This window comes from Lissotriton vulgaris, chromosome 9 (genome assembly GCF_964263255.1).
Source record: "Lissotriton vulgaris chromosome 9, aLisVul1.2, whole genome shotgun sequence".
Lineage (NCBI taxonomy): Eukaryota > Metazoa > Chordata > Amphibia > Caudata > Salamandridae > Lissotriton > Lissotriton vulgaris.
The window spans coordinates 64,618,098-64,640,088 of NC_141697.1; the positions used below are offsets into that span (position 1 = coordinate 64,618,098).

General features: G+C 46.4%; 1 protein-coding gene across 5 annotated transcripts in view; it reads left to right on the plus strand.

Annotated features, from left to right (window-relative positions):
* The window catches only part of RYR3 (ryanodine receptor 3), a 1,864,151-nt gene that overhangs the window by 1,136,702 nt on the left and 705,458 nt on the right, over nt 1–21,991 (plus strand). For all 5 annotated transcript variants that reach the window (XM_086937034.1, XM_086937032.1, XM_086937031.1 and 2 more), the window contains one exon: nt 20,067–20,190. In XM_086937034.1, coding sequence (XP_086793160.1) covers nt 20,067–20,190 — 124 coding nt within the window. The remainder of the gene's footprint in view (nt 1–20,066; nt 20,191–21,991) is intronic.

The following is a 21,991-nucleotide window of genomic DNA, read 5'->3' on the forward strand; positions in this document are numbered from 1 at the left end:
TAGATTCCACGCAACAGGGAATCTATCTTAGGGAGTGTCTCTAGAGAGTTCTGACATTACACAGCAACAAAGGCTCAATATTAGGGACTTTGTCTCAATATCTAATATATGGACAAAATGTTATATTAAAATCATATCAATTTTTTATATATGTCTGATATATTATAATCATGATAAGCAAATGTTGGTAACACAAAACTGTTCAATGAGCACTATATGTATATATTCAAAAGTAAAACGAAATTTGTTCTGCTCTCTATCTTTCAGATTTTACTCTTGTGTCCCTCCCAGTTTACTGCCCCTAGCCCTGACGAAGGTGTGGCCTCATTGGCCTGTCACCGAAACGCGCGTCGGCTTGTGTCTCCAGGAATACGGTTATTGTCCTAACTACATCAGGACCCGTAGTAAAAATCATCTACCTGGACTAACACCCCGACCCATACAACACAATAACCACCTATGTGTTGTATCCGCCAGGATTAGAAGAATGAATGAAAGAATGAAAGGTGAATGGTATAAGTTGAGAGAGTGAGAAGAGATTGAAGCAAGTGAGACAGTGTGGTTGAAGTGCGGCTGGTACTGGGTAGGTCTTAATATAGTCCTATCTTCCTTTCCGTTGTTGCCCCGATATCTATGTTTGTCATTTTTATGCTTCAAAATGTATTTGTGATATGAAAGTACTATCTATTTTTTATATCCTTGTTATCCTAAAAGAAATAAAAAAATATATATATTTCTAAACATGATCTGTAGAGTCAATCTGGAATGACCCTGTGATTGTTGTGTGTAGTGTCAACTCCTAGGTTAATCACCCCTCCATATATACTGATTGGACCCTCTAGTTAGGGCCTTTATATCTCAAGGCAGGGTGTTCTTTTTGTTCTATTTACATTAACATTTTCACATTTGCCAAGAAGTCCGATCGCCTCAAAAAATCTCAGCCAAACAAAGGTGGTGGTTCATCTCAAGCAATTCATACGCCTAGAGTTGCAGGCACAGAGAGCCTCTTTTCCCTGGAAGCAACATCAAGCATTGAAAGTGGGTCAGACAACGAGCAAAATAGGATGCAAAGAGTGGGGTTTCGCAAATTCACTCCAGCCCAGGAGCTGGAGGTAGTGCAGCAGGACAGAAAACTGACTCTTCGCTCTGGTGCACAAATTGCTGCCGGAAACAAAACTCCAACTCCAAACGTTCAGCCAGGAGGAAACACAACAAATGTAGGCGCTCCAAGCAAAACACAAAAGAAACGCAAGCAATGGAATCGACGCTGAACCTCCGATGGTCATAAACCTGACTGACCTGACTTTATCCGCCAAAGAAACTGAAATATTGGCGTTGGGCTTATCTTATAGCGCAAAAAGCAATTTTTATTATGCAGACACCAAAATAGAGTTGTTCAAGTATGAATGAATGAATGAATGAAATTGGGATTTGTATAGCGCATGGCTGCCCGGAAGCGTCCCAGCGCTGTGATTGTAGACCAACAACTGAGGGTAGAGGCTGAGGGGGAAGAGAAAAGGTTATTGTGGGAAAAGGTGAGTTTTGAGGAGTTTTCGGAATTTCATATGATTAGGTTCAGACCGGAGTTGGATTGGGAGAGAGTTCCAGAGGGTTGCGGCGACCACCGAGAATCGGCGACCACCAGTACGAGCTCTTTTAGTTCGGTGGACCTTGGCCAGGTTGCCTTGCGCTGATCGTAAGGGTCTGTTCGGGGTGTATGGGTAGAGCATGGATTTTAGCATTGGGGGTCCTTGGTTTTGCATGGCTCTGTGGGTGGTACAAAGGGACTTGAATGTTCATAAGTTGAAATTGCGTAAATACCACAGCACACACAAAACTGTTGTTCCTTTAAACATGGCTGGGACTAACACACAACAATCTACTATGCCAGCATTGGATGAAAGCCTTTTTTCAGCATTGGTTGACATGCAAGCAGAAACTATATCACCACAGCATGGCCCGGGCTCGGCTCAAATGCAAGCACTGACGGCTACTAAATTTAAACCAAAATCAAAATTCTGCCCACTTATGATCAAGGACAATTTTGACCAATTTCACGACAAGGTGTCCCATGAACTAAGAGAACTATATCTGAAACATAATGATTTCTCTGAAAAGCACAGATATCGAGACTTTGAATACCACCAACTCATAAAGAAATTGAAGAACAACATAAAGGTGGTAATAAGACAATCTGATAAGGGCGGAAACGTCGTACTGTGGCCCCTTCAGATGTATCAGGACGAGGCAATGGGCCAACTGAATGACCCTACATGCTATCGCAGGGTTGATGCCAATGATGTTACTGTGGCCAAAAACCAGGTTTATTATAAACTTATGGCATGGAGGAGCGCCGGAGTGATAACAATGGACGAATTTAGGTTCATGAAGAATGACAATCCTATCACTCCGGTTATCCATTTCATACCCAAAATTCACAAAAATAATAAGGTGCCTCCTGGTCGTCCGATAATTTCCGCATGCAACAGTCTACTGGAAAACACCAGCAAATATGTAGACTTCTTTCTTCAAGACTTTGTGAAATCATTACCATCTTTTGTGCTAGACACTAGTGATTTCCTTAAAAAGGTGTATGACGTCAAATGGAAACCAAGCTATTTGTTGATATCCTTGGATGTGTCTGCACTATACACAAGTATACACCACATGGATGGCTTGAGAGCAGTTCAACATTACCTCAACTCCAGACCAGAGGGATGTAGAGAACACACTCGCATGATCATGGATATGATCAGCCTATGCCTGGAAAACAATTTCTTTCTGTTTGGGAAACAATATTTCCAACAGATAAGAGGAGTCGCGATGGGGGCCTGCTTCTCTCCCAGTTATGCCTGTTTGCATATGGGTTACTGGGAGGAGCAGGTCCTGTCGCTTAATTTCGCAGACATAATGGCCACTAAAGTTGTGACATGGTTAAGGTACATAGATGACCTTTTTGTGATTTGGGACGGTTCCACACACGAAGCTGAGGAGTTCATTATTAAACTGAACGCCAACAATATGAACCTCCAATTCACTAGTCAGATCAGTGACACATCAATCTGCTTCTTAGATGTGGAGATCTAGTAAATAGATTATCGAACAAACCCTATATTACAAACCGTAAAAATGAAATGAAATTTTGTAGTAAACCACAGACAGTGCAAGTATGAGGATAAACATTTTAATTTCTCTAAAACTTTTGTAAATATGAAATTTGTAAATATGAAATATGAAATTTGTATTTGTATGTAATGTGCCCTGTTTTTAAGCTATTTATATAAAAATTCTTTATATACTCCAATAATCAACTATGAATGTATAGCATACTTTTGTGATTTTAATTTAATCGAATAAAGTGTTTTTGACTCTGACTCTGAAAATGTGGAGATCTTTGTGAGTGGGGGCAAGCTGGAAACCAAGCTATTTAGAAAAGCGACAGCTGGCAACAGCATCCTCCACTCAGGTAGCCACCATCCTGCCCACACAATCAGGAGCATACCCTACGGAGAAATGCTCCGCATCAGGCGGATATGTAGTACACAAGCAAGTTGCATATCAGCTCAGCGTGAGTGTGGGGAGAGATTCAGACAGAGAGGCTATAGTAGGGAAGTGATAGAAAGAGCTATGAATCGCGCAAATGCGCATGACAGAACATCTCTGCTATCAATCACACCCTCTGAGCCCACTGAGCCACAGAGTACTCCAAATGGCGTAGAGCAGTCTAACGACCGCTTGGTGGAAAGTGAAACTCGTTTAATTTTCACTTTCAGTAACCAGCATCGCACTATAAGGAACATTGTTAAGCGCAACTGGGCACTAATTACAAGTGATCCGGTGTTAGGCAATCATTTTAAGGGGGCTCCCACGATTGCCTACAAGAGAGCTAGAACACTAGGAAACTGTCTTGTATCAAGCAGCCCAGAAATACGTACCAAAACTCCATGGCTAGAGACGAGCAAAGGGTTTTTGCGTTGCTCAACTTGCAAAGCCTGCAAGAATGGAGTAAGCAGGAAAGAATATGTCACGCCTTTTAACAGCATACCCACTACCATCAGATACAGGCTGACCTGCCGCACCGAGTACGAGTACGTGCTGGAGTGTCCCTGTGGCCTGCGCTATGTCGGTAGCACGAGGCCACAGGTGTACAAACGTATACTCCAGCACCTACGTGCCATTACCAATGGCGACACTGCGTACCCGGTAGCCAGGCACTTTGGCCTGGTAGATGAGAAAAAGGCTTCTGAACTGCGTTATTTCGTAATAGACACAGTGCCACCCCAGAGAAGAGGTGGGGATCGTGACCTATTGCTTCGCAGATTAGAGACACGTCACATCATATTGCTTGATACAAAGAATCCTAATGGATTGAATGCGGGAGAAGACTGCCATACATATCTTTGAGACCCTAAATTGCTCAACAAATAATGAGCATCTTTAACCCAGTAACATAGCAGCTGCCTTTGCCAAATATCACATTTTAATTTTCACATTTTAAATTTGTATTACTTACATATTTTATTATCACAGGGTTGCACGTAATTTGCTCTTAAGCCAATTTTCAGCTTACAGTTTAGTCTTATGTCCGTGTGGTACATTGATTTAGCTCACTTTGGGCTTTACATAACAGATAATTAGACTTTCTTGCAGGAATGTAAACAAGTCCATGTGGGCATGAGGGGGTGCCTACAATGAATTATACAGCCTTAATGATGACTGTATATTTATGGATATATTTATTTTTGATGACCCCAGTCTATATATATTTGCACATATTTATATATTTATATGCGATATCATACGTGATTTTATGAATATTTATAGATCTTCTCCTCATTGCACTTTATTATTATTTTTTAACATTGCGAAGTTTTGCACAGTGGTTTTATTTACCTGTTGCTGCTTTGTTGTATATAGATGAATTTTAAATAAGTATGTATATTAATGTATTTATTTAGTTATCTATATTTAGTGTATATCATGGTTCTCCCAATTGGGTCATCACGGACCAATCTTTTCAAATGCACATTCCTGCAAATGAACTGTCATTATTTAATTTTATGCATTTATGCAGTTAGTTGAAACTGTCAGTATGTTTTCCATTTCCATACATCTGGCATGCATTAACTGGTTAAGAGCCCTTTAAATTAAGCACACCCGCCATGTAACGGTGTCATGTGATCAAGGTGCTGTTTGCACCGAAACGCGTCGTGGTGGTTTGGTGGTGAGCAAATAAATCACTACTCACGAAATTGGGTTTGCCTCGTCTCTTTTCTGCCGCTACATTGCTACAAGACGTTTTTATGCCGAATATATATATATATATATATATATATATATATATAGATATATATATATATATATATATATATAGATAGATAGATAGATAGATAGATAGATAGATAGATAGATAGATAGATAGATAGATAGATAGATAGATAGATAATAAAAAAGCAAATTCAGCCTTAAACACACTAGAGCTGAATAATGCTGTAAGGACTCTCCATTATATCATAAAAGAATACATTAGAAACAGGGAAAAACAACAGCAGAACATGTTTTACAACTGTTCTAGTGCTGAATGCTTAGCAGTCTCTCACAAACTCTCACATAGTACTGAAATCATATACAGCTCCCAGGCTGCATTGCAGAAACATAGCCTAAAAAGGTTGAAAAGCGAACTCATAGCAACATAGAGATAAACTGGCACCGTGCCTTTAAGGCAGTCATGACCCCCAGCTTCCCATCATGCTTCAGGGGTGACAGTTAGGTCAGTTGTTCTTTCCGGCTCCTTCAGGAAGGATCCTGGTTACACAGCTCCACTTCTTTCTGATTTTAGTCAGAAATAATCTTCACTTTTTTGGAAATTTTTGACTTACTTCGACGTCTTTCATCTTTTGAAGTAAGGTTCTGTCTTTTTTTGACAGTTTTGGGCATTTTGTCCTCTCAAAATGCCATCTCTTTTTGACCCCTGCCCTTCTTGTGGAAAAAAGAAAGCCAGGTCAGACTCTCATGAGGTCTGTATTCTTTGTCTGCCTAAGGACAATGACCCTAAGGCTTGTCCTCATTGCCAGACCCTGTCCAAAAGGACTTTAAAGGACAGAGAAAGGATCCGTCTTTATGGGCTGGCAGAAAAGTCTTCCAGGGGCAGGTCACCGGTGAAGAAGGTCTCCAAGAGGGCGAGATCTCCATCCAGAAGCAAGGTCCCTCGACCTTCTATTTCAGCTTCGGGCTCAGCGCTGAAAAATCTACTGCCGGTGGGTCATTTGTCCAAGAAAAGACCATTGACGGCGGGCTCGCCGTCGAGAAGACATAGTCATTCAGGTACGTTGTCGACGTCGAAGAATCGTGATCCTCCCCCGTCGTCAACCCAGCGACGATCGGCGTAGAGGACTATCAGCCCTCCGCCGTCGTCAACCCGGCGACGAACGACGTCGAGGAGTAGAAGTCCCCGGCCGTCGTCAGCTCGACGATCGTCAGTCCATCGACGATCGAGGTCGAGGGGCAGGAGTCCTCTGCTGTCGCCAACCCGCCGACGATCGGCATCGAGGATCGGAACCCCTCCGCCATCGTATCGGCAACGATCGGCGTCGAGGAAGAAGAGCCCTCCGCCGTCGTCAACACGGCGACAATCGGTGTCGAGGAGCAGAGCCCCTTCATCTTCATCTGCACTACGACATTCGGCGTCGAGGAGCGGAACCCCTCCGCCGACGTCGGCTCATCGACGTTCAACGTCGAGACGAAGGGATGTTCAGGCGTCGTCTGCAAGGGACTCGACGTCGAGGAACAGGGAAGCGTCATCGAGACCGGGTCCAACAACAGACCGGACATCAATGTCGGCGTCGAGAGGCGCACGCCCGACGTCAAGACCCACTTCTATGAGGTCTGGAGAAGGATCGGTGGTTCTAGTAACAGAATCAGCGTCACACCATTCTTCCTCTCATTCATCAAGACATCCTTCAATGAGGCATTCATCATCTGCCTCTCCAGAAAGGCGTTCAAGCAGACCAAGTCATAGGTCTCCTTCACAGCACAGGGAGGCTTCCCCTGCTGTGAACTTGTCTCCAAGATGGCTTCTTCCCCTGCATCACTGGAGTAAAGATACAGGAGCAGCACAGCGGATGCAAGAATACACCAGTCCTCTTCATAGGTCACCTCTACAGAGATTGGTGCAGGAAGTGGACAGATCGCATTCGTCCAGTAGTGAGGAGCGAACGGGCAGATCACGGGAGCGTAAACATAGTTCCCTTCGCAAAAGAAGAAGGTCACCTAAGAGATCTTCTTCTTCCAATCGATCCTCGAAGAGGGACTGTTCTCCCACTCTATCGGACAGCCCCTTGTCGAGAGTGTCTCCGATAGATGACATCAACACCTACCATGATGTGCTTCAGAGAGGGGCTCAGAAGCTGAACATTGAGATGTCTACCCCTCAGGTGGCAACAAGTTGTCTTTAAGGCTCTGCATCAGAGAGCAGCCTCTCGTCCATTGCTTCCCCTGGTGCCTGGTCTTCTGGAACCCGTGATGGACATTTTCCTGATGCCATTTGCGATTAAGGCCGTATCGGCTAGGATTCAAAAGAAATACAGGCCGGCCTCCACAGACCCTGTGTTCTTGAAGACAGATCCGCCTGCGGACTCTGTGTTAATTGCGGCAGCGAGAAAAACTCATGCCGTGGTTGCGTCTTCATCAGTCCCGCCCGATAAAGAGAGTAGGTCCCAGGACTCTTGGGGACGTAAGGTTTGCGGTTCTGCAGCATCATCACTAAAGGTCTCCAGTGCAGCAGCCTTATTAGGTGGCTATGACAGGGCCTTGTGGGACTCCTTGGACCACTTCAAAGAGAAGTTGCCAAAAGTGGATTAAAAGGACTTTGAGGAGGTCATCACGGAAGGGTCGCTTGTTGCGAACCAAGTGATCAGCATGGCAGCGGATGGTGCTACACTGTCTGCGCACTCATATGCCCATGGGATTCGCGCCAGGAGATCCTCCTGGTTGAGACTGACAGCTCTCAAACCAGATGCCTAACAAATGATTCTGAATCTCCCTTCTCCGTCTCCTCCCTGTGAGAAGTTGGCCTGATATATGATGCTCACTAGTTCTAGTGATCACCTTGTATCAGTCCAAACAACCCTTATGGTGATTGGTTGTAAGTCAACCTTATAGACCAGCTATCCCAATGGTAGCATGGACAAAGCAGTCTTAGGCTAAACTCTTTTGGCATGTGAAGCTATATGAAGTTTTACCACATATAACCCCTTGAATACCGAGTGAAAGGACACCACACAGGTTGTTATGAAAATAAACAAGATATTTATTACTAACAAAACACCTCTAAACTCTCTATGAGATCAGAGGGCTAAGCACATGACAAGACTCTTAAGAAAAATACGATAAGTTGCACAAATTACAATGGTGCCCTAGGGGCACGACAAACCATATGCTAAGTAAATGGTATAAGGAAATCGATAGAAGGAATGGAGCTGTCCAGAGGCTGTAGGATCGCTGGGACTACAGTACCCTAACCTTAGGTAAGAGGCAGGAGGCCCACGGGACGCGTCTGCAGAGTATGAACTCACACGCGAGATGCGTAACAAAGTCAATGGACACTACAAATTACGAAAAGGTAAGTAAAAGACAGTTCCCACTGGTTAAGACTAAAACAACAGGATACCTGGACACTAGGAGAGTCAATCTACCCTTGAGCACCGAAATGCTCTTGTTACCTCACCCACGGGCTGCATGTGCATAGGTGTGAAAGTGTGTCGGGTTACGCGTCGAAGTCTATGGAGCCTTGAAGAAAGATGCTGCAGGCGACCAGGAGGAAGATGTCCGGAGCGATCCAAGGGTGGATTGATAACCTGAAAGCAGAGGGGACAATGTTCAAAGTCACTAGCCAGTGACCGGAGTGGAACCAGGAAGGAACCAGATGCTGTTGTCGCGATCAGGTGAAGAGTGGATGCTTGACTCTGCAGCCACGTGCACCAGGAGGTGTCTTCGATGACCAGGATGGAGGCACGAGCTGTCCCACGCAGGCTCTCGCTGTCGGCGGTGTCTGATCCGGATTCGGAGTCAACAGGCCTTGGCAAAGGCAACCCACACGGTGAGTGGAAATGGCGTCTGATGCAGACCAGGAGGGTCTGGGGTGCTTCTCCTTTGCAGGGAAGCAAGGGCCAGTCTGGAGCAACCAGACCAGCAGTGTAGATTTCAAGGATCGTCGTCTAGGAGGCCACTAGCTAGCCGGCAACTGACCAGACAACGCGTCGAGCAGCAAACAAGCAAAAGGGCCCCACGCAGATCTTGTGGATGCTGGAGGGCTGATCTTCTGTGCAGGAGCTGCTGCTCGGGGCGGGGGCTTTTCAATCACCAAAGCACTTTCTCGAGGATGCCTCTGAAGTCGTGCTGGAAGCGAAGTGCAGTTTTTCCAAGATGGTCAGTCCCACGTGTCTTGTCGCACCCATGGATCTCAGCTGTGCTGCAGATGTAGGTAGAGGTCGGAGAAATCTGAAGTCCGTGTCTCGTTGGGCTCTGAAGTCTGGTTCCACAGGGAAGGACGACAAAGTGAACCACTAGGACGATTGATGGTGCCTGCTTGTGCAGGGTGGTCCCCCCTTGGCCACAAGGGAGATTTTCTTCAGTCTTCTGTGGAGCAGAACGTCGAAGTCCAGAGTTTCTTCTTTGTAGAGTTTCAAATCAGGATAATCTAATTTGGAATGGGACCAGCTCCTACCGTTATTCCCCTAAAGGGGGCTGTACTGTGACTAGGTCCCTCCTATGGGTGGGACCAGGAAGGGGGGTGGTTACACCCCCTATCCTTTGTCCGGTTTCGCGCCAGAGCTGGGGCTGGAGTGCCCCAGCAACTGGTTTGAACCGGGGAATGCACAGGGACACCTTGTGTGCCCCAGGCATGTCTCATTCCTTTCAGCCTGTCCTACCTCAATACACAAAATCCTGTCTGGGGGGGGTGCTAGCACCTCCCAAGGCAGGAAACCTTTTGTCCAGGCCTCCCTCGCTGCTGGAAGGACTCCCAGCAGCAGGAGGTCAGACTCATGTCTGTGGTGGCAGCATCCATTTTGTGATGCAGAGGCTTGAGTTAACTTTAACCGGGGTTCTCAGTTACATACATGTCATGTCCCTCTAAAAGGGTGGAATGCTACCCCCATCGCCGGAACTGGCGAGGGGGTAGTATTCCAATTCGTATGACACCTTACTCGACATGTTTTGATAATGCTATGCCAAAGTTAGCAATAACCGCGAGGATTATAATGCACTTAAGAGTATATGGTATAGCGTTATGGAAACAGCTAAAGGACTTGGTTCCGAAAACTGCAGACAGGCTCAGCTCATGCTAGAGCACCATCTCACATAATTCCAAGCACTCTGCCTCCAGGATTGTTAAGGCCTGCCATAGGAGTGACTTATAGGAGGATATGTGTCCATTTTAGGTTTAGATATAGGTATACTATATCTAAAGCAAAGGGTGATTACACCACCTTGCCCCAGCTGTGTTACCAGCCGGTTCTGTCTGTTTAGATGACCAGCCAGGGCTGGCACAATACATGCTGCAGCCCCTGGTAGGCCTTGGGTTCATTTATGCCCAGGGCACCTATGGTACACTGTACAAGGACTTACAAGAGTGACCCAATACCAATTGGTAAATGCACCTAAAGTACATGGATGTCAATTTAGAGAGAGAACAGCTAGGCTGTGGGTCTGATTAGCAGGCCCACAGCCAGGGAAAGTCGTAAACCAGTGAAGCAAAAAGCAAAAATCTGGGGTGACCATAGGATTGCAGACCCTACTCTCCTACATAACCCCCCACCCTAACTTAGGGACATTAAACTAACCTTGACCAAGTGAGTCTTCCTGTTCTAAGTGGAAATACCTGGAGAGTCCATCTGCATTGCCATGGTCAGTCCCTGGTCTGTGCTCCCTGTAAAGTCCATCCCCTGTAGGGAAATGGACCACCTAAGAAGTTTGGGGTTTTCACCCTTCATTTGTTTTAGCCACAAGAGGGGCTTATGGTCTGTCTGAATCTTGAAGTGAGTTCCAAATAAGTATGGCCTCAACTTCTTCAGGGCCCAAACCACAGCAAAGGCCTCCCTCTCAATAGCTGACCAACGTTTCTCTCTAGGGGTCAGCCTTCTACTAATAAAAGCAATGGGCTGGTCATGACCATCATTATTCAGTTGAGATAGAACAGCTCCGACACCCAACTCAGAAGCATCTGTTTGGACAATGAAAGTTTTGGAGTAGTCTGGACTCTTGAGAATAAGTGCAGTACACATGGCCGGCTTTAGGTCATCGAATGCCTTTTGACAGCTAACTGTCCACTGAACTTTCTTTGGGATTTTCTTGCTTGTCAGGTCATTAAGTGGGGTCACAATGGTCCCATAATTTCTGACAAATTTCCTATAGTAACCAGACAGGCCCAAGAAAGCTCTGACCTGTGTCTGGGTGGTTGGAGGAGCCCAGTCCTTTATGGCCTATATCTTGCTTTCCAATGGTTGAACCTGGCCTCCACCTACAGGTGGCCCAGGTGCACAACCTGGCTCTGCCCTATCTGGCACTTAGTGGCCTTGATAGTGAGGCCTGACTTTTGCAGGGCCTCTAAAACTTTCCTCAGGTGGATCAGGTGATCCTCCCAGGTGGAGCTGAAGACAGCAATATCATCTAGATATGCTGCACAAAAGTCATCCAACCCAGTCAGAACTTGGTTCACCAACCTTTGAAAAGTGGCAGGTGCATTTTTCAAACCAAAGGGCACCACCACAAATTGGTAATGACCTCCTGGGGTAGAAAATGCAGTTTTGGCCTTGGCATCCTCAGCTAACCTGATTTGCCAATAACCAGCTTTCAGGTCAAATGTACTCAAGAATTTGGCAGAAGCCAATTTATCTATGAGTTATCTGCCCTAGGTATTGGATGGGCATCTGTCTTAGTGACAGCATTGAGACCCCTATAGTCTACACAAAACCTCATCTCTCTCTTACCATCCTGGGTGTGAGGTTTTGACACTAGAACTACAGGACCAGCCCAAGGGCTTTCTGAGGGTTCATTGACTCCCAATTCCAACATCTTTTGTACTTCTTTCTTTATGCAGTCCCTGACGTGGTCAGGTTGCCTGTAGATTTTACTCTTTATAGGCAGACTGTCACCAGTGTCCACCTCATGGGTGCACCAGTTTGTCTGACTGGGGGTCAGAGAGAACATTTGTCTAAAGGATTGAAGAACCTGTTTGCAAACCTTTTGTTGATGCTCAGAGAGGCTGTCAGAAAAGACCACACCATCTACTGACCCATCATCAGGGTTCTGACTGAGCAGGTCTGGGAGAGGGTCACTCTATTCCTCCTGTCCCTCATCTGTGGCCATGAGCAAGCCCATGTCCGCCCTGTCAACAAATGCCTTGAGCCTGTTCACATGAAGTACCCTGTGGGGGCTCCTGGGAGTTCCAAGGGCCACCAGGTAGGTGACCTCTCCCTTCTGCTCAATGATGGTGTGGGGTCCAGACCATTTGTCTTGGAGAGCTGCTGGGGCCACTGGCTCCAACATCCACACCTTCTGTCCTGGCTGGTAAACAGTTAGGATAGCCTTTTGGTCATGCCAAGCTTTTTGAAGTTCGTGGCTGGCCTCAAGGTTTTTGGTTGCCTTCTCCATGTACTCTGCCATCCTGGAGCGGAGACCAAGTACATAGTCCACTATGTCAAGCTTAAGCTTTTTGAGAGGTAACTCCCATCCTTCCTTTACAAGACATAGGGGTCCTCTTACAGGATGCCCAAATAGAAGCTCAAAAGGGCTGTAGCCAACCCCCTTCTGTGGGACTTCTCTGTAAGCAAACAAAAGGCAGGGTAAAAGGATGTCCCATCTTCGCCTAAGCTTTTCAGGTAACCCTTTTATCATCCCTTTTAGGGTCTTGTTGAATCTCTCCACAAGCCCATTGCACTGTGGGTGATAGGGTGTGGTAAATTTGTAATTTACACCACACTCCTTCCACATTGCAGTCAAGTATCCTGACATGAAGTTTGCAAAGCTGTCAGAGACAACCTCCTTAGGAAACCCCACTCTGGAGAAAACTCCAAGTAAGACCCTGGCCACAACAGGAGCTGTAGTGGTCCTAAGGGGAATAGCTTCTGGATACCTGGTGGCATGATCCACTACCACCAGTATAAATCTGTGCCCAGATGCTGTTGGGGGGTCCATTGGTCCAACAATGTCAATCCCCACTCTTTCAAAGGGTAACCCCACCACAGGTAGTGGTATAAGGGGGGCCTTTGTTGTGCCACCTGATTTGCCACTGGCTTGACAGGTGACACATGAGCGACAAAACTCTTTGGCGTCTTCAGACATGTGAGGCCAGTGAAAGCGAGGGACAAGCCTGTCCCAAGTCTTATTCTGGCCTAAGTGACCTGCAAGGGGAATTTCATGGTCTAAGGTAAGAAGAAAACCTCTAAGAGACAAGGGGATGACCAGCCTCCTGGTAGCACCAGGCTTGGGGTCTCTTGCCTCAGAGTATAGGAGTCCATCATCCCAGTACACCTTGTGGGTACCTGTAGCATTCCCTGCAGCCTCAGCAGCAGCTTGCTGTCTGAGGGGTTCAAGGGAGGAACAGTCTAACTGTGCCTGCCTCAAGTCTGCCCTGGAAGGTCCCCCTGTCCCAAGAAACTCAACCTGTTCAGGTTCAAGTTCTTCTAGGACAGTTCATTCTGGGGTCTTTGGGTCAGCCTCCTGAGAGGGCTGATCCTCAACCTGCCTTAACCCTACTGCTCTTCCTCTTGGGTAGTGTCTGTTCCATTGTTCCAGGATCCAGCACTTGTTCAGCTGGGCATTTTCTGGCCTGTGACCTGGTCACAGCAAGGACATGTGCTGACAAACCTAACATTTCCACATGAGTCCTATACTCCACTTCTGACCATAAGGAGGATTTCAAATCATTGCCCAAAAGACAGTCCACTGGGAGGTCTGAACTAACTATAACCCTTTTGAGGCCAGTTACCCCTCCCCGGGAGAAGTTAACAACTGCCATACTGTGATTGGTAGTGACGTTGCTAGCATTGGTCACTAGGTAGTCTGAACCTAGTATGATCTGATCAGGGTCCACAAAGGTTGGTGTCACCATAGTGACACTGGCACATGTGTCCCTGTAGGTCTGAGCCATTTTTCCATTGATTAAAGGCGTTTGCCTGTATTTGTCCAGAGTACTGGGACTTACAGTAGGGGTCATACCATGTCCCCACTACAAACAAGAACAGCCTGAGTAGGTATTCTGACTAAGTCAGAACCCACCTCAGTTCTCAGGGTTAACCCAACTATAGCCTTGGGGGGGTGCACTACCACTACTAACTGTACTAGGGGGTGCAGGTGCCTTAGGGGGAGTAGTGGTAGGAGCTGAGCCTTTCTTGGTGCACTCACTAAACCAGTGAGTCTTACTTTTACAGTACTGGCACCATGGTTTTCCTAGAACATCAGTCTTCTTCTTTTGGGAATTCTGGGACCCACCCTCCTTAGATTGTTGGGGCCCTGTTGAAGACTTCTGGTTATTTTGCTGATTCTGATTACTACCCTTTTTGTCTTCTTTCTTCTGGCCACCAGCCTGGTTCTAATTCTGCTGCTTGACCCTTGTTCTGACCCATCTGTCTGCCTTATTTCCCAATTCTTGGGGAGAGGTCAGATCTGAGTCAATCAGGTGCTGATGCAACAACTGGTTCTGACAATTATTTAGGATTTGTTCTCTCATAATTAGATTATACAATCCTGTGTAATCAGTAACTTTACTTCCCAGTAACCAGCCTTCCAAAGCCTAGTGGCACAATCAACAAAGTCAGTCCAACCTGAGACTGAGTTTTCTGGGTGTCTCTGAACATCAACCTGTACTGTTCAGTTGTTAAGCCAAACCCATCAATCAGTGCATTTTTCAGGACTTGGTAATCATTAGCATCCTCATCTCTAGCAGTGAGGAGCTTATCTCTACCTTTACCTTCAAAGGAAAGCTACAAGATAGCTGCCCACTGACTCTGGGGTACCTGCTGTACTTTGCAGGCCCTCCCCAGAGCAGTCATCCATTTGTGGATGTCATCTCCTACCTTATAGGAAGGCACTATTTTACTCAGGTGTCTATTGTCAAAACTCCTGTCTTTATCTCTAGGGATACTGCTGCCACCAGTGGGTTCTAACCCACTCAATTTCTGCTCTCTGGCAAAGGCGAGTTTCTCCTTGGCAAGGGCAAGTTCTTCCCTTTGGATCCTCAGATTAACTTCCTTCATCTTTGCCTCATGTTCTCTCCTCTGAGGGGAAGTCATCCCCTCTGAGAAGATGTGTGAGATACATGGGAGTGAATAGATTTGTTAGAGTCTCTGGAGTGAGATCTACCTCTTCTATTCCCAAGGTTAGGTCTGCTTGTGGATAGGTCTGGGGCTCCCCCAGTTCCATCCCCATCTAGGCTTAAGTTGGCCCTTGTAAGTCTGCTGACTAAAGCTTGGCCATTGTCTACCTCTTCCTCAGATGAGTTCCCATCTTCCCTACCATCTACATCTTCTGCTTCAAGGAGGTTAGAGTCAGGGTCACCTTCTCCGGGGGGCATGCTTCCATCTGTTTGCATCTGAGGGGCCTGGATTAGAAGCCCTTCTAGCATCATAGGTCTCTAAGAGATCTAACAGAAAAGGAAGGGTAGGGTTAGAACCCTGTTTCAGTCTCCTGGAGGTACACAATTGTCTCATCTCCTGGAAGCTGAGTGCTGCATATCTGGAAAGGACCTGTGGAGGGTCACTAACCACAAGGGGAGCCACTGAGTTCTCTCCTGTGATAGACATGCTTTCTAGTGAGGTGTAAGTGGTGCACTTACCTACGCTATGGGTTTTCCTACTGATCCCTTGCTAAGAGTTGTAGTCAGGGTGTGCTACTCCCTTTCTACTACAACAGCTGGTTCAGTAGAACTCAGAGTATTGCTAAGCTTTGTTATATGTACCTATGGTACCTTATGTGATCTTTCCAATGATATCTCAAGATTATATTTAGTAAAAACAACAGCAAGCTCAAATCCCAACCGCTGCACACCAATGGTGATTGGTTGTAAGTCAACCTTATAGACCAGCTATCCTAATGGTAGCATGGACAAAGCAGTCTTAGGCTAAACTCTTTTGGCATGTGAAGCCAGCTGTTTTACCACATATAACCCCTTGAATAACAAATGAAAGGACACCACACAGGTTGTTATGAAAATAAACAAGATATTTATTACTAACAAAACACCTCTGAACTCTTTATGAGATCAGAGGGCTAAGCACATGACAAGACTCTTAAGAAAAATACGATCAGTTGCACAAATTACAATGGTGCCCTAGGGGCACGACAAACTATATACTAAGTAAATGGTAAAAGGAAATCGATAGAAGGAATGGAGCTGTCCAGAGGCTGTAGGATCGCTGGGACTACACTACCCCAACCTTAGGTAAGGGGCAGGAGGCCCACGGGACGCGGGTGCAGAGTGTGAACTCACACGCGAGATGCGTAACAAAGTCAATGGACACTACAAATTACGAAAAGGTAAGTAAAAGACAGTTCCGACTGGTTAGGACTAAAACGACTGGATACCGGGACACTAGGAGAGTCAATCTACCCTTGAGCACCGAAATGCTCTTGTTACCTCACCCACGGGCTGCGGGTGCATAGGTGTGAAAGTGTGTCGGGTTTCCGCGTTGAAGTCAATGGAGCCTTGAAGAAAGATGCTGCAGGCGACCAGGAGGAGGATGTCTTCAGTGATCCAAGAGTGGATCAAGGAAGATGGAGACCTGAAAGTAGAGGGGACAATGTTCACAGTCACTAGCCAGTGACTGGAGTGGAACCAGGAAGGAACCAGGTGCTGTCGTCGCGATCAGGTGAAGATTGGGCGCTTGACTCTGCAGCCACGTGGACCAAGAGGTGTCTTCGACAACCAGGATGGAGGCACGAGCTGTCCCACGCAGGCTCTCGCTGTCGGCGGTGTCTGTTCCGGATTTGGCGTCAACAGGCCTTGACAAAGGCAACCCACACTGTGAGTGGAAAAGGCGTCTGGTGCGGACCAGGAGGGTCCGGGTGCTTCTCCTTTGCAGGGAAGCAAGGGCCAGTCTGGAGCAACCAGACCAGCGGTGTAGGTTTCGTGGATCGTCGTCTAGGAGGCCACTAGCCAGCCGGCAAGTGACCAGACAACGCTTCGAGCAGCATTCAAGCAAAAGGGCCCCACGCAGATCTCGTGGATGCTGGAGGGCTGATCTTCTGTGCAGGAGCTGCTCGGGGCTGGGGCTTCTTAATCCCCAAAGCACTTTCTCGAGGATGCCTCTGAAGTCGTGCTGGAAGCGCAGTGCAGTTTCTCCAAGATGACCGGTCCCACGTGTCTCGTCGCACCCACGGATCTCAGCTGTGCTACAGATGTAGGTAGAGCTCGGAGAGGTCTGGAAGTCCAGATCTCGTTGGGCTCTGAAGTCTGGTTCCGGCAGGAAGGACAACAAAGTGAACCGCTAGGACGCTTGATGGTGCCTGCTTGTGCAGGGTGGTCACTCCTTGGCCACAAGGGGGATTTCTTCAATCTTCTGTGGAGCAGAACGTCGAAGTCCAGAGTTTCTTCTTTGTAGTTTCAAATCATGATTAATCTAATCTGGAATGGGACCAGCTCCTACCTTTATTCTCCTAAAAGGGGCTGTACTGTGGCTAGGTCCCTCCTATGGGTGGGACCAGGAAGGGGGGTGGTTACACCCCCTATCCTTTGTCCGGTTTCGCGCCAGAGCTGGGGCTGGAGTGCCCCAGCAACTGGTTTGAACCGGAGTATGCACAGGGACACCTTGTGTGCCCCAGGCCTGTCTCATTCCTTTCAGCCTGTCCTACCTCAATACACAAAATCCTGTCTGGGGTGGTGCTAGCACCTCCCAAGGCAGGAAACCCTTTGTCCAGGCCTCCCTGCTGGAAGGACTCCCAGCAGCAGGAGGTCAGACTCGTGTCTGTGGTGGCAGCATCCATTTTGTGATGCTGAGGCTCGAGTTAACTTTAACCGGGGTTCTCAGCTACATACATATCGTGTCCTTCTAAAAGGGTGGAATGCTATCCCTGTCGCCAGAACTGGCAAGGGGGTAGTATTCCAATTCATATGACACCTTACTCGACATGTTTTGATGATGCTATGCCAAAGTTAGCAATAACCGCAAGGATTATAATGCACTTAAGAGTATATGGTATAGCGTTATCATGGAAACAGCTAAAGGACTTGGTTCCGAAAGCTTCAGACAGGCTCAGCTCATGCTAGAGCACCATCTCACATAATTCCACGCACTCTGCCTCCAGGATTGTTAAGGCCTGCCATAGGAGTGACTTATAGGAGGATATGTGTCCATTTTAGGGTTAGATATTGGTATACTATATCTAAAGCAAAGGGTGATTACACCACCCTGCCCCAGCTGTGTTACCAGCCAGTTGTGTCTGTTTAGATGGCCAGCCAGGGGTGGCACAATACATGCTGGAGCCCCTGGTAGGCCTTGGGTGCACTTATGCCCTGGGTACCTATGGTACACTGTACAAGGACTTACAAGAGTGACCCAATACCAATTAGATATGTACCTAAGGTACATGGAGTCCAATTTAACAGAGAGAGCAGGAAGCCTGGGGTCCTGAATAGCAGGATTCCAGGCCAACTATGTCGAAAACCAGCAAAACACTAGGCAAAAAGTTGGGGGCAACCATAGTCAGATATCCACCTTCCTACAGTCTCTTTTACAAAAAGAGGTGGATATGCTACAAAATGAGATGAGGCCTAGGCCTTTCTTTCTCTTTTGTACCTACTGCTATGGTATTTTTTATTTACCGAGGCTCCCATTCCAACGTCGGGAATGATACAAGCCATGGGAATCTATGAAAGTTACCAATACTAAACCAAAGTTTCAGGTAAGTAACTTGTTTTTTTCTCACACCTGTGTTTGGAAATCTGAGCTATGGGGGCCCCTTAGAGGAGTAGAAGAGTTTAAGCTTCCTTCTCATTGGCTTAAGTTTGGGTTCTTTCAAATTAGGTAACTGTGATATTAAATAGATAATGTTGCTGCAGACCTATGGCCATTTTAGCACTGTATACTGTTATCTTAATGTATAATGTACCAGGGATTCCCAGCCTGACGATGGGGAATGATTTAAGCATGTGAATATATAAAATATACCAATGTTGGAGGACTTGAGTTACAGGTAAGTAACTAATTTCGTCCTACGGATTCTTCAAAAAAAATTCCTATGTTTTTCCATCACTTTCGAATCTACCAAAAGTTATTGCCAAAATTAAACAAGAACCCTGCATACTGATTCTTATAGTACTCACTTGGGCAAGACAAAATAGGTTTACTGATCTTCTCATAGCAGCGAGATCACTAATTCTGCTTGATGTGAACTGCCACGGCCAAATCCTTCATCACAATCCACTATCTATGAGGTTAACATCTTGGCTTCTGAATTCAGTTTTTTTCTCAGCATAGATATACCGGAAAATTGTTGGAACATCCTGGCAGAGTCATTTTATGAAATGGCAAAGTGGGCACTTGCCCAGGGCCCCAGTCTTTCAGGTGTTCTCCTGATAGGCTGGGCTCTGTTCTCCACAAAGACCTGCCCTGGTGACTCTGAATTATTGTTATGCATAGTTTTAAATATCATTTTCTTTTATTTTTAATTCGGGTAATGTGTGGGAGTCTATTACAGACATTTTGCAGAGAAATGTTTTTAAAAAAAATTTCTACACCACAAAACATCCTTTAAAAAGTTCCTTTTAGATCATGGGTACTTTCCAAAGGGCAAAAAAGTTTGATTTGTGGTGGGACAAATGGAATTTGAGCATATTCTGGCATCCTGGAAGTAGATTATAACAAAACAGTTTGTTGAAAGTCTATTTAATTAAACAGGAATCATTAAGAAGTATTTTACAGAGACTTAAGTTGCGGAACCTGTAACATGAATAAAACTCAAAGCAAAGAGTGGAACCAAGGAGAAACATTGCTAAATGAAAAACAACTGTCAAGCTGGTTGTGGCATATATATCTCGTGAAATATGATAGATCTTCGTCTCCATCCTCCAGGTGGTGGCACTCATCCTTTGCTGGTTCCTTATGATACACTGACGGCTAAAGAGAAGTCAAGAGACAAAGACAAAGCACAGGAGTTATTCAGGTTCCTCCAAGTAAACGGCTATGCTATATCCAGGTAACAGATTTTGTTTCAAATAACTCTATTGCATTTGCCATGTTTGCATTTAGATGTTGAGGTAGTCTACGTAGTTCAAGTAGACTAAGTACGTTTATTGAAGTAAATTCCACTTAGTTACAAGAATAACTTCTGCACATAAACCCAGCAAGAGTAATGCTGACACCAACGTAGACCATCCTCTTATGTGTTTTAAAAATAGCCTCTAGGGGGATTTGTAGCACAGTAATCAGCGTCCACCATGTTCACCACATGACAATGGCATTACCTTGGAGACGTAGACAGACTAAGGAAAACAGGTTTACAAAAGCTGTTCTCCTCATCCCTGCACATGGTCACTAGTGTTTAGCTTCTCTTATTCGGACATGGCATTCTTTATTTCTCTCTTCTTTCTGTTCCCTTCCCCTTGTCTTCACTTTTTGTCTGATTGATGTTAGCTCAGTGTCCCTGCCCACAATGCAAATCTGTGCTCTCCCCCTTCAGCCACCATCCTTCTCACTCATTAATGATGGATGTATGTATGGTAGAGAATCAGCCTGTGCTGATCTCACATTACACAATGACATTGTAGCATAACTGAGTCTCAATCCTCGCCCGCAGGAATCTCCCACAACTCTAAAAGAGTGGGATGGAAGGCTTATAGCAGTGAGTATCTCTGTTCTGTCATATGAGCATCCCTATACACCATTCCCATTTCAGATGAAGGCAAAACAAAATGCATACCACAGCCTACACTATAATCTCCCCTTTAAGACAATTGAACGTCTGTAAGTGTAACTTTTCAATCAATCAATCAATCAATCAACCAGGTGTTTGTTAAGCGCGACTACTCACTCGTAAGGGTCTCAAGGTGCCTGCGGGTGTGGGAAGGGGTCGCAGGTTCCAGTCCATCAAGGAGGGGGTCTGTCGAAGAGCCAGGTTTTTTACGTTTCTTACTTATCTGTATGAAGTGGAGAGGAAGGTCTTTCCAGGCTCTGGCCGCGTGGAAGGAGAAGGAGCGTTCTACCGATCTGGTCTTTCTGGTGCAGAGGACCACTGCGTAGGAGAGCTGGGCTGATTGTAGGGACCTTTGGGGTGCGTGGAATTTGAGTGAGTGTTCAGGTATGCTGGTCCGGTGTCGTGGAGAGCTTTGTGAGCGTGGGTTAGCATCTTGAAGGTGACTATAGCTTCGATGGGAAGCCAGTGGAGTGTGCGCAGGTGCTGGGAGATGTGACAGTGTCTTGGCAGGTTGAGGACCAGTCTTGCGGCGGCATTTTGGATGTTCTGTAGCTTGCGGTTGAGGTTTTTGTTTATTCCGGAATAGAGTGCGTTGCAGTAGTCGAGCCTGCTGGTGACCAGGGCGTGAGTGACGGTCTTTCTGTGTTCGAGGGGGATATATTTGAAGGTCTTATGTAGGAGGCAGAAGGTGTGGAAGCAGGAGGATGAGACGGAGTTGATCTGGCAGTCCATTTTGAGCTCTGTGTCCAGGATGATTCCCAGGTTACGTGCGTGGTCCGTGGGGGTGGGCGGGCTTCCGAGGGCGAGGGGCCACCAGGTGTTTCTCCAGGCGTCGGGGTTTGGGCCCATGATGACTACTTCCGTTTTGTTGGTGTTTAGTTGTAGGCAGCTGTTTTTCTTCCATTTGGCGACGGCTTCCATGCCTTCTCAAAAGTTGTGTCTGGCGGTGTTGGGTTCGTTGGATAAGGGAGAGGATGAGTTGAGTGTCATCTGCGTATGACACAATGTTGAGTCCTTAGGTTCTGACGATGGGGCGAGCGGAGCCATGTAGATGTAGAAGAGCATAGGGCTGAGGGAGGACCCC